Here is a 13259-nt window from a genome sequence, read left to right as displayed (position 1 = left end):
GGGACAGGGACTGTGTCTGCAAAATGTCTCTGTAAAGTGCTACGTAAAACTAGCAGTGCTATACAAGAACAAACTATTATTCATTATCATTATTAAAAAACAAATTAATGAATACTTTACCATTTACAGCTCCCAGGAAAAAGAGACCCACAGTCCAGATTACCAACATCTACGGAGAAGCAAAAAGTAATTCAATAGCTATTGCTTCTAAAAGTCATTCCTGTTGCTATTTCAGTATTATATCCAGTGACAATGAAACATTTTAAAATAATTTATTTATAAATTGGGTGAATAATGTCCATACAATAAACTTTAGAAAGGGCACACTATGCATAAGAACACAAAAGAAGATAGTTGTTGTCTTTAAATTGGTTCCTAGGTCCCAAAATGTTTTAAAAAAAACAAAAAAAACATAATTCTTTAAAACGATCAAAATTGCAAGAACAAAAAGTATACAGAACCTTCCATATACTGAGAACAATCAGACATGTTTTCACTCACACAGCCATTGATCATAGCCATCTTCAAATTAATTTGAAAATGAACCATTTATGCAATTAACATTTTAAAAACATTTGTATTTTGAGTTGCAACATTTTGTTTGATTACATTACAACCTTACTTCAATTATTAATATTTAAGGTCTCTTATGTCGGGATATGTTGGAGTTCATATCCTTCAACTTGTGTTAGACCATTGGGAAGTATGACAACATTATCTGCATCAATTTACTATACTTACAAAACCCTCTTACTGTACGTGTAGAAATAGATGGATTGGTAAAGATACAGTATCATGAATGCTCTGGAGCTACATACTGTAGCTAACAAAGCGGGGGTTCCTGGCTGTCCCATTCAAACTGATGTCACAGAAATGTTGCAGCATTACTGGGAGATTGCCCCAGAATTCCCAAGGCAAGTGTTCGGATACTCGTGGCTGCATCTGTATTATCCAGATATGGATAATAGATTATTTACTCATTATTAAACGCAACATTTAATGGGTGGGTGGGTGAAGGTGAAGGGGGTATTATCCCCAAGGATGTGTGTTTAGGCCTACCAGGTGGGTAGCGGGAGGGGTATTAACCGCTAAGGTTATGAAGGGGTTAAGTCCACCCACAATCCCCCCGCAAGGCCTAAACACCCACCAAGGGCCAAATATCACCTTCACCCACCCCCGCTACCCACAATAAGCATGGCATTGGTGGTTAACCCATCATTGCCTTAGCGGTTAGCCGCTAAGGCGATGAAGTGGCCTGTAATTTCATTTTTATTGCATGGGATTAATGCCGGTGGCTCTCCGGTGCCGATATTAATCGATACCCACTCCGGAGTCTCCCAGCATCAATCCGATGCAAGAAAAATGCATTTTATTTTCTAAGTGCCGTCTCGCAGCTACACACCACCTTCTTGCCAACTTTTTGTGGCAAGGTGATTTGGATGGAGAAAATCTCAATTCTAGAGCGGCGATCAGCCTCGATAAGTTGATCGGGGCAACTAGAATTGAGCGAGTTTGAGAAGCTGGCGATAACTGGCTTATCGCTGCGCGTTTGGCATTTTTTTTTCTCTGCAAAAAAAAAACCCTGGCATTTTTTGCTCTTATCACCAGCTTATCGGGGCTTACTGAATAACAGTAGGCTTTTTTGGCTAGAAGGTGGCGAAAAGGGGCTTATCGCTGCTTATAGCATGAGGCCCTAGATAGAAGTCAGGCCTTATATGGAATGCATTCTCCTGCATGTTTAAGTATTAACGAGCAGAGAGGTGCGACAATTGTCCAAAAATCATATTAAATTGTAAAGTTTCTTTTTTTTTTTTTTTTTAATTCGATTCCCTACGAAGATGTTTATCCAACCTTCAAACAATGTCCCCAAATCAGTAAGCTTTCAGCAAAATATCGCCAGTAAGCGAGTCATGGAGGTGTGTGTGCCTTATTACACTCTCAGAATTAACCAAATCTAACACTTTTAGAGAATTAAACCAGCATTTCATTCAAAATCCTACATGTGTTTTATAAACAAATCAGTTAGATAATACTTACTGCATGTTTCCCCCATCTCCCTTATTTTGCCATATTTAATGATGTTGTAGGTATAAAGCTTCATTGGGTTGCTCTACCACAGGGGTAGAGAACTCCAGTCATCAAGAGCTACCAAGAGGCCAGGTTTTCAGGATGTCCCTGCTTCAGCACAGGTGGTGCAGTCCAAGACTGAGCCACCTATGCTGAAGCAGGGATATCCTGAAAACCTGACCTGCTGGTAGCTCTTGAGGACTGGAGTTGGCCACCCCTGCTCTACCCTTTCCGTGCCCTGGAAAGCAGGATCATTGCCGATTGATCACAGGAGAACGGATCGATCAATAGCTTAGATCAGTGTTATTCAGCAGGGGTTCCTTGGAAGCCCTGGGTTCCCCAGACATTCCTAAAAGGTTCCCTGCAATTTTCAGGTCATTTGAAAATTGTACCAAATACAGGACAATTTTCAATGCATCTGATCTCAGACGTGCTATTAGAGAGGGTTGGGGTTCATTACAATGCATATGATCTCAGACGTGCTATAAAAGAGGGTTGGGTTTCCTTACAATGCATCTGTTTGCAGACACACTATTAGGGAGGGTTGGGGTTTCCCTAGGGTGACCAGACGTCCCGTTTTTGCCGGGACAGTACCGGTTTTTCAGTTGCATTCCCGGTTTCCTGTGTGTCCCGGAAATGTCCCGTTTTCCCCCGTGTGTTCCCGTTTTTTTTTTTAATGTCCGCGGCGGTTCGTGAGTAATTAGCTGTGGTGCGCGAGTGAGCGGCGGCGCGGAGGAGGAGACTGCAGCAGCCTGACTGGTGAGTATTTTTTTTTAATGCCAGGGGTTGGGCTTCTGTAGAAACATGCTGGGCCTTGCTGATTGGAGGATGAGGCCCGGCATTGTACAAAGTCCCGCCCCCCGGCATTTGCTACCTTGGCCACTCCCCTGCATCCCGGCATTAAGCCCCGACAACGGCATTGTAGGAGGACATGTGCAGAGGTACACAATGGAGACTGTTGTAAAGGTGAAATTATAACAAGGCTTTATTGTGCCTGTCGCTTTAAACAGCAAAAAAATCAACATAAGCGAAATAGTGAGCCAACCAAAAACCCCCATCACTGCTTTGGAGACTATCTATACAGGTAGCTCAGCCCTCTCTGACTGGGTTGGTTAGCTAAGCTATTTACCAGCCCCAAATCATGGAGACATTTATCAATACACAGACATAGATAATAGTCTTATACGAAAAAGTCTTATCTGTTAGCTGGGCTGCTGTAGGGGAAGCTTCTCTGCTCTCCTGGAACCGCACCCTTGTGTGCACAGAAAATGTCAGGCTCCAAGTTTAGAATCTTGTCCCCTTTGTCTTGTGGTCAGCTTGTCGCTCAAGACATCTGTCCTTCCTTGGTTCAGCCCCATTGTGGACTAAGGAATCTCTGCTCTGTCTCCAAAGTTCAGCTCAGGTGTGAGCTAAGGAATCTCCCTTCCTGTCTCAAAAGACAGGCTTTTCTAAGCAATCTAATCAGGCAGGTGGTATTAGTTAATTGCCTACCAGCAGTTAACCACCACACTGCTGGATTAGAGGCATATTTGTGAACAGGGATGAGTCCCCTGTTACATACCTCCCCTGTTTGTGGGAAGCTCGGGCTTACCACGGCCAAAGCCCATCCTTCCACTCTCATTCGAGATCTTTCTGTGACTTGAATGAGAGTGGATGGAGGAAGAGAACCCTCTGTCCCGCTGGGATTGGAGCCCTTTCTCCAGTTTATTTTTGTCTCCTCCCGAAGGTGCTTGAGATCAGCACTCCTCAGTCGCTCGAGGAGGACTTTTTCCAAGTAAAGTATTTTTACCGAGTGCGCGGTCATGAGATTTCCGTTGCGTCGGGCACTCCTCCTTTTGTAGACAAACTATATGGCAACAGTTGTAGAGCAGTTAGCCTAGCCCTTCGAGTTTTCCGCTCCTGAAGTGGTCTTTCTGCACCTCCCCCACACAACGGAGTCGCCAGTTCAGCTTCTTTGGGACTGAGTTGCACCTCCACCTCCCTTTCCAGAGAACGTCCTATCTTTTCAGCTTCCTCAGCTTAGGATTCTTCTGGCTTTGATTCTGCACTCCTACCTCTGTTTGTTGCTTGTTGGGCAGCTGTAGGTTTGGCTAGTGCTTTCTTAGGTGGCTCAAACTTCGTAATCTTGTTTTGAAGGTGCGTGGAGTCCCCAACTCTCACTGTACCCTTGTCCTCAAGGGCATTAGTTACTGTGGGATACCGGTGCTTGGGCAGAGCCAATACCTTTTTCCGTATTGGAGGAATCTGTAAGTTACTGGTCTGCAGAGTCTCAACCTGTTTGAGTGCGTCTTGCAAGTCTCTTCTCAGGGAATTTATCTGCGCACATTGCTTTCTCTGAGTTTGTATCAGTGTCTCCTTCATATTCTAGAGCTCTGTAATTTTTGTCGTTAAGGTTGTCGCTGCATCTGTTTTTTCCTTGGTGTACTGACTCAAGGGAATGGAACAGTCTCTCTGTCTCTCCAGCTCTTGCTCCAGTTTCTGAGCCTTCTCACGCTCCCTCTCATACAGTCACCTGGTATCGAAGCTCCGCCTCCAATGATGCTCTGAAGACATGCAGCGTGGCCTTTAGCTCCTCCTACTGCTTTTTGGGGACGTACTGGGTATTCAGACGATCCTGCAGCGCTTGTACCTCTTTAGCAGTCTGCAGCTTTTCTTCCTGAAACGTTTGCTGCTTCTCCTCAGCATACTGGAGGGGTGTACGCAGACCTTGCAGTTGGTTCTGCAGTCGGTGCTCTGCTTCAAACTTTTCATCTTTCAAAAGTTTATTTATTTCTTTAAGCACGTGCAGCTTTTCATTCTTTCCCTTGACGTGTTCTGTCAACTCAGAATTTTCCTTTTTTAATCTTAAATTTTCTATTTTTTCAGTCTCTGTACTATTCAGGGCCTCCTTGCAGTCCACCTTCCATTTTTGCACATCTGCTTGGAGGCGGGCTGTCTCCTGGCGTGAGACTTCCATCTCCAGGTTTAGGTTCTGAAGCTCCTTCTGAGAGACTTTGAGATCTAAGTTAAGATGTAGGATAGTTTTCCTTGAAATGTCCAGCACCTCAGTGAGACTGTGAAGTTCCTTTCTGGAGACTTCCAGTTCTGTGCGGCAGCTGTTGATCTCATGATGTGAGGCATCCAGTGCTCTGCGGAGTGTATGAACCTCCTTCTGAGATACGTCTACCTCTGTCCGGACACTGTTGACCTCCTGTTGTGAGGCATTCAGCTCTATGCGAAGAGTGTGCATTTCTTGCTGAAAGACTGTCATCTGCTTCAGTGCCTCCTCATACTTCCGCTTCAGCTTAGCCATCATTTTATCAGATTGGCTCTGCTTTTCATCCATGGCGGTAATAGTAGAGTTTGCAGTATCTAGCTCAGTCTTGAGATCGTCCAATTCTGTCCTGGCCAAAGAGTACATTGTGAGCACATCTTTCTGTAGCTTCATGTTATTTTCCCGTAGCCGATCACAGTCACGCCTGGCAACCTTCAGGGCATCCCCAGGGCTGGTCAAGGGATCGTCACTCACCGGTACCGGCTCCGCTTCCCTCGGATGGTTGGTTGAGGTTTTTTCACTATTAGCACCGGACAGACACTTCTTTGGGGTACACGACTTCTGCCTTGGGCCCTCTGGATATTCGGTCATCCGCGGGACGACTTCTCCATTTTCTCTAGGCTGCAGGGCATTTCGGACCCCCTTTTTCTCCGCAAGATCTGCAGATGTGTCTGTTCCTTCCACGGTAAGTGAAGAACTGCTTTTCGTTTTCTTTTTTCGCCTTTTTGTTTTGGATGACACCGTCCCCTCAGGGATACTGGGGTCTCCATCTTCATTTGAAATTTTAGCAGCGTCACTGGATCCACCTGGCTTTTCTTGCAACTGTAATAGCTGACGGAAATATTTGGTGATCCACTGCTCCCGCTCTTTCTCCTGCCGATCATATTCGTCAACATAGGGAGCGGTCTTTTCGGTTGGAACCGAGTTCAGGCACCCCCACCATTCTTGGGGTGTTTTGTGGGTGTGACTCGGTTTGGGTTCCCCATAAGAGATGTCTTCCTCCTCATCGGCCTGGAAGGGCCACTCTTCCGTGGGGTAGGGTTCATTACAGGAACGCTGTATTTTGTCCTCCATTTTGGGGCCATCAGGTATATTTTTCTTCCTGACCTCAGGAGGCACTATTGCAGCTGTTGTCACTGTATTTGCTAGAACCCCAAACAGTTCTAGTCCTACAGGTGGGCATATTTTGCTTGTAGAGGTCGTAGCTCTCACAGGCCTCTCTGTAGACTTTTTCTTCCCTTGGGTAAGTTTAACAACATTAGCATTCTGTGATGGTGATATTAAACTAAACTAAAGCATATACTGAAGCGCTCAACCTATTAACCTAACTTAACAATCTAATTGAGATATATAAGTGCTCTAAATATTAATTCCTCTTTGCAAGAACTAATGGTATAATGGAACTGAATCCTGCAGACTAATTATTAAACTGAGGAAGCGGCTGCCTAAGGACGAGAATGGCACACCTATCCACAAGGAATGCAAAACAATGGTAAACAAACAATACAAAACCTTTCAATTAACATGAATGTCCTTGGCGCACTATCTGGTATATAACCTGACAGAAAAGAAGTCCAATTTGTCCTTGATGACAGGGATATTAAATCCGATATCCAATAGTCCTGGAGGTCCTTAGAGGTAGTTAAATCGAATCTGTGATAATATAAAAGACAGAACAACCATTGCGCAGTACTTCTGGTCAAACATCAACTCCCCCACCGTTGCCAGCTACTTACTTAAAAATAAATAAAAGAGGGCCTCAAAAGGTATCTTTCACTTCTTCCCCGTCGCCTTAATTCTGTTATGTTGCCAGGCGGAATGACTCCTCTACTTATGAAGAAGCCTCTCACCAGCGTGATACTGGAAAGTAAGGAAATAGGGCCAATGGTATGATACCGTCACAATTTATTACAATAAAAACAAGACTATAAAACAGTGCACTCACATGTCTATAGTCCCTATGTGTGTGATACAACGTGCCGTCCGCTTGCGTGGCAGGATGCCGGGATGCTGCAGATGGAGGTGAGATTCGGCATATGTCCCCGTTTCGTGGCCGCGACTCGGAGCGCCTCGTCTCCCTCCGATGACGTCACTGCCCAAGCTCCCCTTCTCCTCCGCGCATGCGTGAACGTAAACGTCGTATCACTGCTACAGAGACTCCACCCTACGCGCGTTTCGTGACTGCTGACGTCACTTCCTCAGGGGCAATGGAGTATCCGAGGTAATAGGGGCTATTTAAACCCATTGGATTATAAACACAAGGCTCCCATTGGATGTAACCAAATTGGAAACCCCTGCTTATTATGTTGCACATATAATCAATGTACAATCAATGTAATCCTTAATACATGTACATCAAATAATAAAGGATAATAAAACCGCATTTACACAAAACTGACACAGCAAGAGACAAATAGTTAATGTGCATGCTAATTAAAATGAATGATTTCGGAGGGGGTTGCTTGACCTATGTTACACATGGAAATACCCACTATCATATCTATAAAGAACTCAGAGGAAAGAGATTTTGAGGTGGAGGAATTTACTGGCAGGTACCCAGACAATATTGAATTGATCTATCCATCTTTTAGAAATGAAGCCAGATCAAACTCTATATTGAGACCTCTTGGGGTCAGGGTTTTGAGGGTATATATCCAGAAGCTTTCGCGTCTGGAAATCAGGTTTATTTTATCTCCCCCTCTCCAATTTTGTTTTGGGCATTCAATTCCTTTACAGATTAACCCTGCTGGATTCTGATCATGTTTTAATTTAAAGTGGTTGGAGACACTATGTGTCTCCAAACCCCTTTTAATGTTGTATACATGTTCTGCTAAGCGTCGCTTAAGTGGTCTACCCGTTCGCCCCACATATTGAAGCCCACACGGGCACTCTAACAGATAGACCACAAAAGGACTCCTGCAAGTGATGAAAGACCTAATCGGGAATGATATACCTGTTATATTTGATTTAAAGTCTTTACATTTTAGACCATATCTGCAGCCTATACATTTGTTACATAAAAAATATCCATTGAGTTCCTTTAACCATGTTGTGTTACGTGTCTTTACTTGATTAAATGGACAGCTTGGTGAGAGTTTTAGTTTGAGGTTATCAGCCTTTTTAAAAACTATCTGTGGATGCTGGGGTAATATATTTTTTAGCTTCACATCACCATGCAGGATACTCCAATGCTTATTTATTATTGTTGTAATCTTATCTGCCATGCCATTATATTTCGTAATTTATAATAGAAGGGATCAGATATATCCTCACCCATAACTTCTTCAACTACGATAACGATTTCTACCTCCAGATATGTGGCACTGCCATGGGTACCAGGTTCGCCCCCAGCTACGCCAACATATTCATGGGCATGTGGGAGGAAAATTATATCCATTCCAACAGCCCATTTGGGGCGGACCTGGTACTATGGAGGCACTATATCGACAATGTGCTATGTATCTGGGGTGGAAATGAAGTTGATTTGGGTAAATTCCAACAGTATCTTAATAATAATAATATGAACTTGAAGTTTACTTTTAATATAAATCCTCTCACCATTGACTTTCTAGACCTGACCTTATTTATTGAAAATGGATTAATTGAAACTAAGACCTTCTATAAAAAAGTAGATGCAAACACTTACTTATTAGCATCTAGTAATCATAATCCAAGATGGATAAATAATATTCCCAAGGGCCAGTTTCTAAGAACGAAACGCAATTGCTCACAGGTAGCAACATTCAACACACAGGCCAATGAACTAAAAAATAAGTTCTTTGAGAGGGAATATAGCCATAATAAGGTAATAAAGGCACTAGAGGCAGCCAAAAATACAAACAGAGAGGAATTAATTAAAATGAATAAAAAGATAAAAACCAAACAAGATGGGGTTGAGTTTATTCCTTTCATTACGAAATATAATGGCATGGCAGATAAGATTACAACAATAATAAATAAGCATTGGAGTATCCTGCATGGTGATGTGAAGCTAAAAAATATATTACCCCAGCATCCACAGATAGTTTTTAAAAAGGCTGATAACCTCAAACTAAAACTCTCACCAAGCTGTCCATTTAATCAAGTAAAGACACGTAACACAACATGGTTAAAGGAACTCAATGGATATTTTTTATGTAACAAATGTATAGGCTGCAGATATGGTCTAAAATGTAAAGACTTTAAATCAAATATAACAGGTATATCATTCCCGATTAGGTCTTTCATCACTTGCAGGAGTCCTTTTGTGGTCTATCTGTTAGAGTGCCCGTGTGGGCTTCAATATGTGGGGCGAACGGGTAGACCACTTAAGCGACGCTTAGCAGAACATGTATACAACATTAAAAGCGGTTTGGAGACACATAGTGTCTCCAACCACTTTAAATTAAAACATGATCAGAATCCAGCAGGGTTAATCTGTAAAGGAATTGAATGCCCAAAACAAAATTGGAGAGGGGGAGATAAAATAAACCTGATTTCCAGACGCGAAAGCTTCTGTATATATACCCTCAAAACCCTGACCCCAAGAGGTCTCAATATAGAGTTTGATCTGGCTTCATTTCTAAAAGATGGATAGATCAATTCAATATTTTCTGGGTACCTGCCAGTAAATTCCTCCACCTCAAAATCTCTTTCCTCTGAGTTCTTTATAGATATGATAGTGGGTATTTGCATGTGTAACATAGGTCAAGCAACCCCCTCCGAAATCATTCATTTTAATTAGCATGCACATTAACTATTTGTCTCTTGCTGTGTCAGTTTTGTGTAAATGCGGTTTTATTATCTTTTATTATTTGATGTACATGTATTAAGGATTACATTGATTGTACATTGATTATATGTGCAACATAATAAGCAGGGGTTTCCAATTTGGTTACATCCAATGGGAGCCTTGTGTTTATAATCCAATGGGTTTAAATAGCCCCTATTACTGCACCGACACACTTTATTCGAGCAAATACCCAGTATGTACCTGGCAGATACCTGGAATGCGCCGCTCCTCACCTCTGACAAGCCCCGTTGCGTTTGCCTTCCCAGCCTGGGTTCATGCCTGGCTGACGGGCGGCTAATCTGTTAAATGATAATGATTAGGATTTAATAGGCTGCAATGCTTCGCGTGTCTACCAGATGGCATAAATTCATGAATTGTAATGCAGTATATATATATATACTGTGCAGTATTGCAGCCAGCGGGAATAAAATGCTTCAATCCCTGCTTGGAAAATACCTCAATGCACTCGGGCAGAAAACAGTCACAAACCTCAATACACCCGGGTATACCCGAATTCGTGGGACTAGCCGAGCTCGAATAAAGTGTGTCGCCAGTGTATCTCGGATACTCCATTGCCCCTGAGGAAGTGACGTCAGCAGTCACGAAACGCGCGTAGGGTGGAGTCTCTGTAGCAGTGATACGACGTTTACGTTCATGCATGCGCGGAGGAGAAGGGGAGCTTGGGCAGTGACGTCACCGGAGGGAGACGAGTCGCGGCCACGAAACGGGGACATACGCCGAATCTCACCTCCATCTGCAGCATCCCGGCATCCTGCCACGCAAGCGGACGGCACGTTGTATCACACACATAGGGACTATAGACATGTGAGTGCACTGTTTTATAGTCTTGTTTTTATTGTAATAAATTGTGACGGTATCATACCGCTGGCCCTATTTCCTTACTTTCCGGTATCACGCTGGTGAGAGGCTTCTTCATAAGTAGAGGAGTCATTCCGCCTGGCAACATAACAGAATTAAGGCGACGGGGAAGAAGTGAAAGATACCTTTTGAGGCCCTCTTTTATTTATTTTAAAGTAAGTAGCTGGCAACGGTGGGGGAGTTGATGTTTGACCAGAAGTACTGCGCAATGGTTGTTCTGTCTTTTATATTATCACAGATTCGATTCAACTACCTCTAAGGACCTCCAGGACTATTGGATATCGGATTTAATATCCCTGTCATCAAGGACAAATTGGACTTCTTTTCTGTCAGGTTATATACCAGATAGTGCGCCAAGGACATTCATGTTAATTGTATGTTTTGTATTGTTTGTTTACCATTAGCATTCTGTGCATGCATTCACTCTCATCGTCTGAATAAGGCCTGAAGGGACACTGCTCCGTGTGGTGGGGTTCGTTACACCAGGAACACATTTTCTTCCCTATTTTTACAGAGTCTGTATTTGACTTCAGCTGTGTGGCCATTTTAAAATCCCAAGGTTCTATTTCTTTAAAAACAATGCTTGCTAGCTGCCCATTTTCTGGCTTCAGCAAAGGCATTTGCTTTAAACCATTTACTTGCTATGTGCAATCCCTCCTCGTCAGCAACAGAATTTGGTTTTCTGCTTGAGTTCAGTAATTTCCAGTCTCATCTTTGGGTATTATGGCATTCACTCTCCCAAGATACATAGGCAGACTTTTTTTTTTTTTTTTTTTTTTTACTTGCAGAAAAAAAAACATTCTTTGAAGTGGAATATTTCTTACACTCCCGGCAGGGTAACTCAACACTCAGCAATTGGCTTTGGAATACCTTTTACACAGTTCAGCAATCCCTTTTTCCCCTGTAGGGCAATTTTACACTTGGCATTTGTTTGCTAAAAATTCCCCTTCTTCAGCACAGTCTTACATCAATTTTCACACTTTTCTGCATATACTCCATTCACAGCTGGTAGTTCTATGCGGTGTGGCAACCTTTATTTGCAAAATCAGTACCGCTCGTGGGTCACCATCTTTTATTCACTGCTTCAGCAAAACTTTTGAAAACAACAAACACCTATCCCTTTTAAGGGCTGACTCACTTCTAGAACCTTGACTATGACTGGAAGGCAAAACCTCTATTTCAATGACCATATTACACTTTGTGATAGGCAAATAAGGTTAACTTGCTTCAGCAGTCTCTCTCTCCTCTTGGGATTGGGGAAAAGAGTCCATCTGTGGTTTTGTAGGTTTCAGTGCAGTGTAAGTTTCCTGCCTGGGTATGTATCCCTTTAATTCTGATCTCTGCTGCAGGTGAATCTTTGTTTTTGTTGCTCAGGTTTGTTTGCAAGACTGTATGCAGGCAAACCCACACACACAAAAAACATTCCACAGGCAATCTCCGGCCCTTTAAACTTCAAAGGCCACCTCTCATCCCAAATTTCTGACACCATATGTAGGAGGACATGTGCAGAGGTACACAATGGAGACTGTTGTAAGGTGAAATTATAACAAGGCTTTATTGTGCCTGTCGCTTTAAACAGCAAAAAAAAATCAACATAAGCGAAATAGTGAGCCAACCAAAAACCCATATCTCTGCTTTGGAGACTATCTATACATGTAGCTCAGCCCTCTCTGACTGGGTTGGTTAGCTAAGCTATTTACCAGCCCCAAATCATGGAGACATTTATCAATACACAGACATAGATAATAGTCTTATACGAAAAAGTCTTATCTGTTAGCTGGGCTGCTGAAGGGGAAGCTTTGCTGCTCTCCTGGAACCGCACCCTTGTGTGCACAGAAAATGTCAGGCTCCAAGTTTAGAATCTTGTCCCCTTTGTCTTGTGGTCAGCTTGTCGCTCAAGACATCTGCCCTTCCTTGGTTCAGCCCCATTGTGGACTAAGGAATCTCTGCTCTGTCTCCAAAGTTCAGCTCAGGTGTGAGCTAAGGAGTCTCCCTTCCTGTCTTAAAAGACAGGCTTTTCTAAGCAATCTAATCAGGCAGGTGGTGTTAGTTAATTGCCTACCAGCAGTTAACCACCACACTGCTGGATTAGAGGCACATTTGTGAACAGGGATAAGTGCCCTGTTACAGGCATCATCTTTCACCGAGGCCCGGCATGTGGGAATGGAAAGGAAGGGTGCCTGAGGGGGGAGGCAGGGCATGGGTGCCTGGGGGGCAATGCCTGTGTGCCTGGGGGTGGGGAGGGCAAGGGTGCCTGGGGGCGGGGCTTCCACTTCCTTCAGCAGAGCACACGTAGTGTGTGTGTCTCTGCACGCTCCTGGCTCCTCTGCGCGGTGTCTCCCCCCTCTGCCCACCCGGGGTGATAGGAGGTGGGTTTGCCTCCTGTCCTGCTGCTCCCTTCCCCTACGGTCCCCTTGGTGCGGGAGATGGGCACGGGGGTGGGCTGCGCGGTGTCCCCCAATTCTGCCCCGGGAACCCGTGGCTGCCCGCCGGGGGATGGGGGGCAGC

At 43.8% G+C, this 13259-nt stretch overlaps 1 protein-coding gene across 1 annotated transcript in view; it reads right to left on the bottom strand.

Annotated features, from left to right (window-relative positions):
• The window catches only part of LOC142501712 (inactive pancreatic lipase-related protein 1-like), a 148975-nt gene that overhangs the window by 32888 nt on the left and 102828 nt on the right, over window positions 1–13259 (bottom strand). Inside the window, exon 2 of the mRNA XM_075611993.1 lies at window positions 121–169. Coding sequence (XP_075468108.1) covers window positions 121–169 — 49 coding nt within the window. The remainder of the gene's footprint in view (window positions 1–120; window positions 170–13259) is intronic.

The sequence above is a fragment of the Ascaphus truei genome, chromosome 8 (genome assembly GCF_040206685.1).
Source record: "Ascaphus truei isolate aAscTru1 chromosome 8, aAscTru1.hap1, whole genome shotgun sequence".
Taxonomy (NCBI): domain Eukaryota; kingdom Metazoa; phylum Chordata; class Amphibia; order Anura; family Ascaphidae; genus Ascaphus; species Ascaphus truei.
Note: the sequence above shows the minus strand (reverse complement) of the source record. Positions and strands in the feature narration are given on the sequence as shown.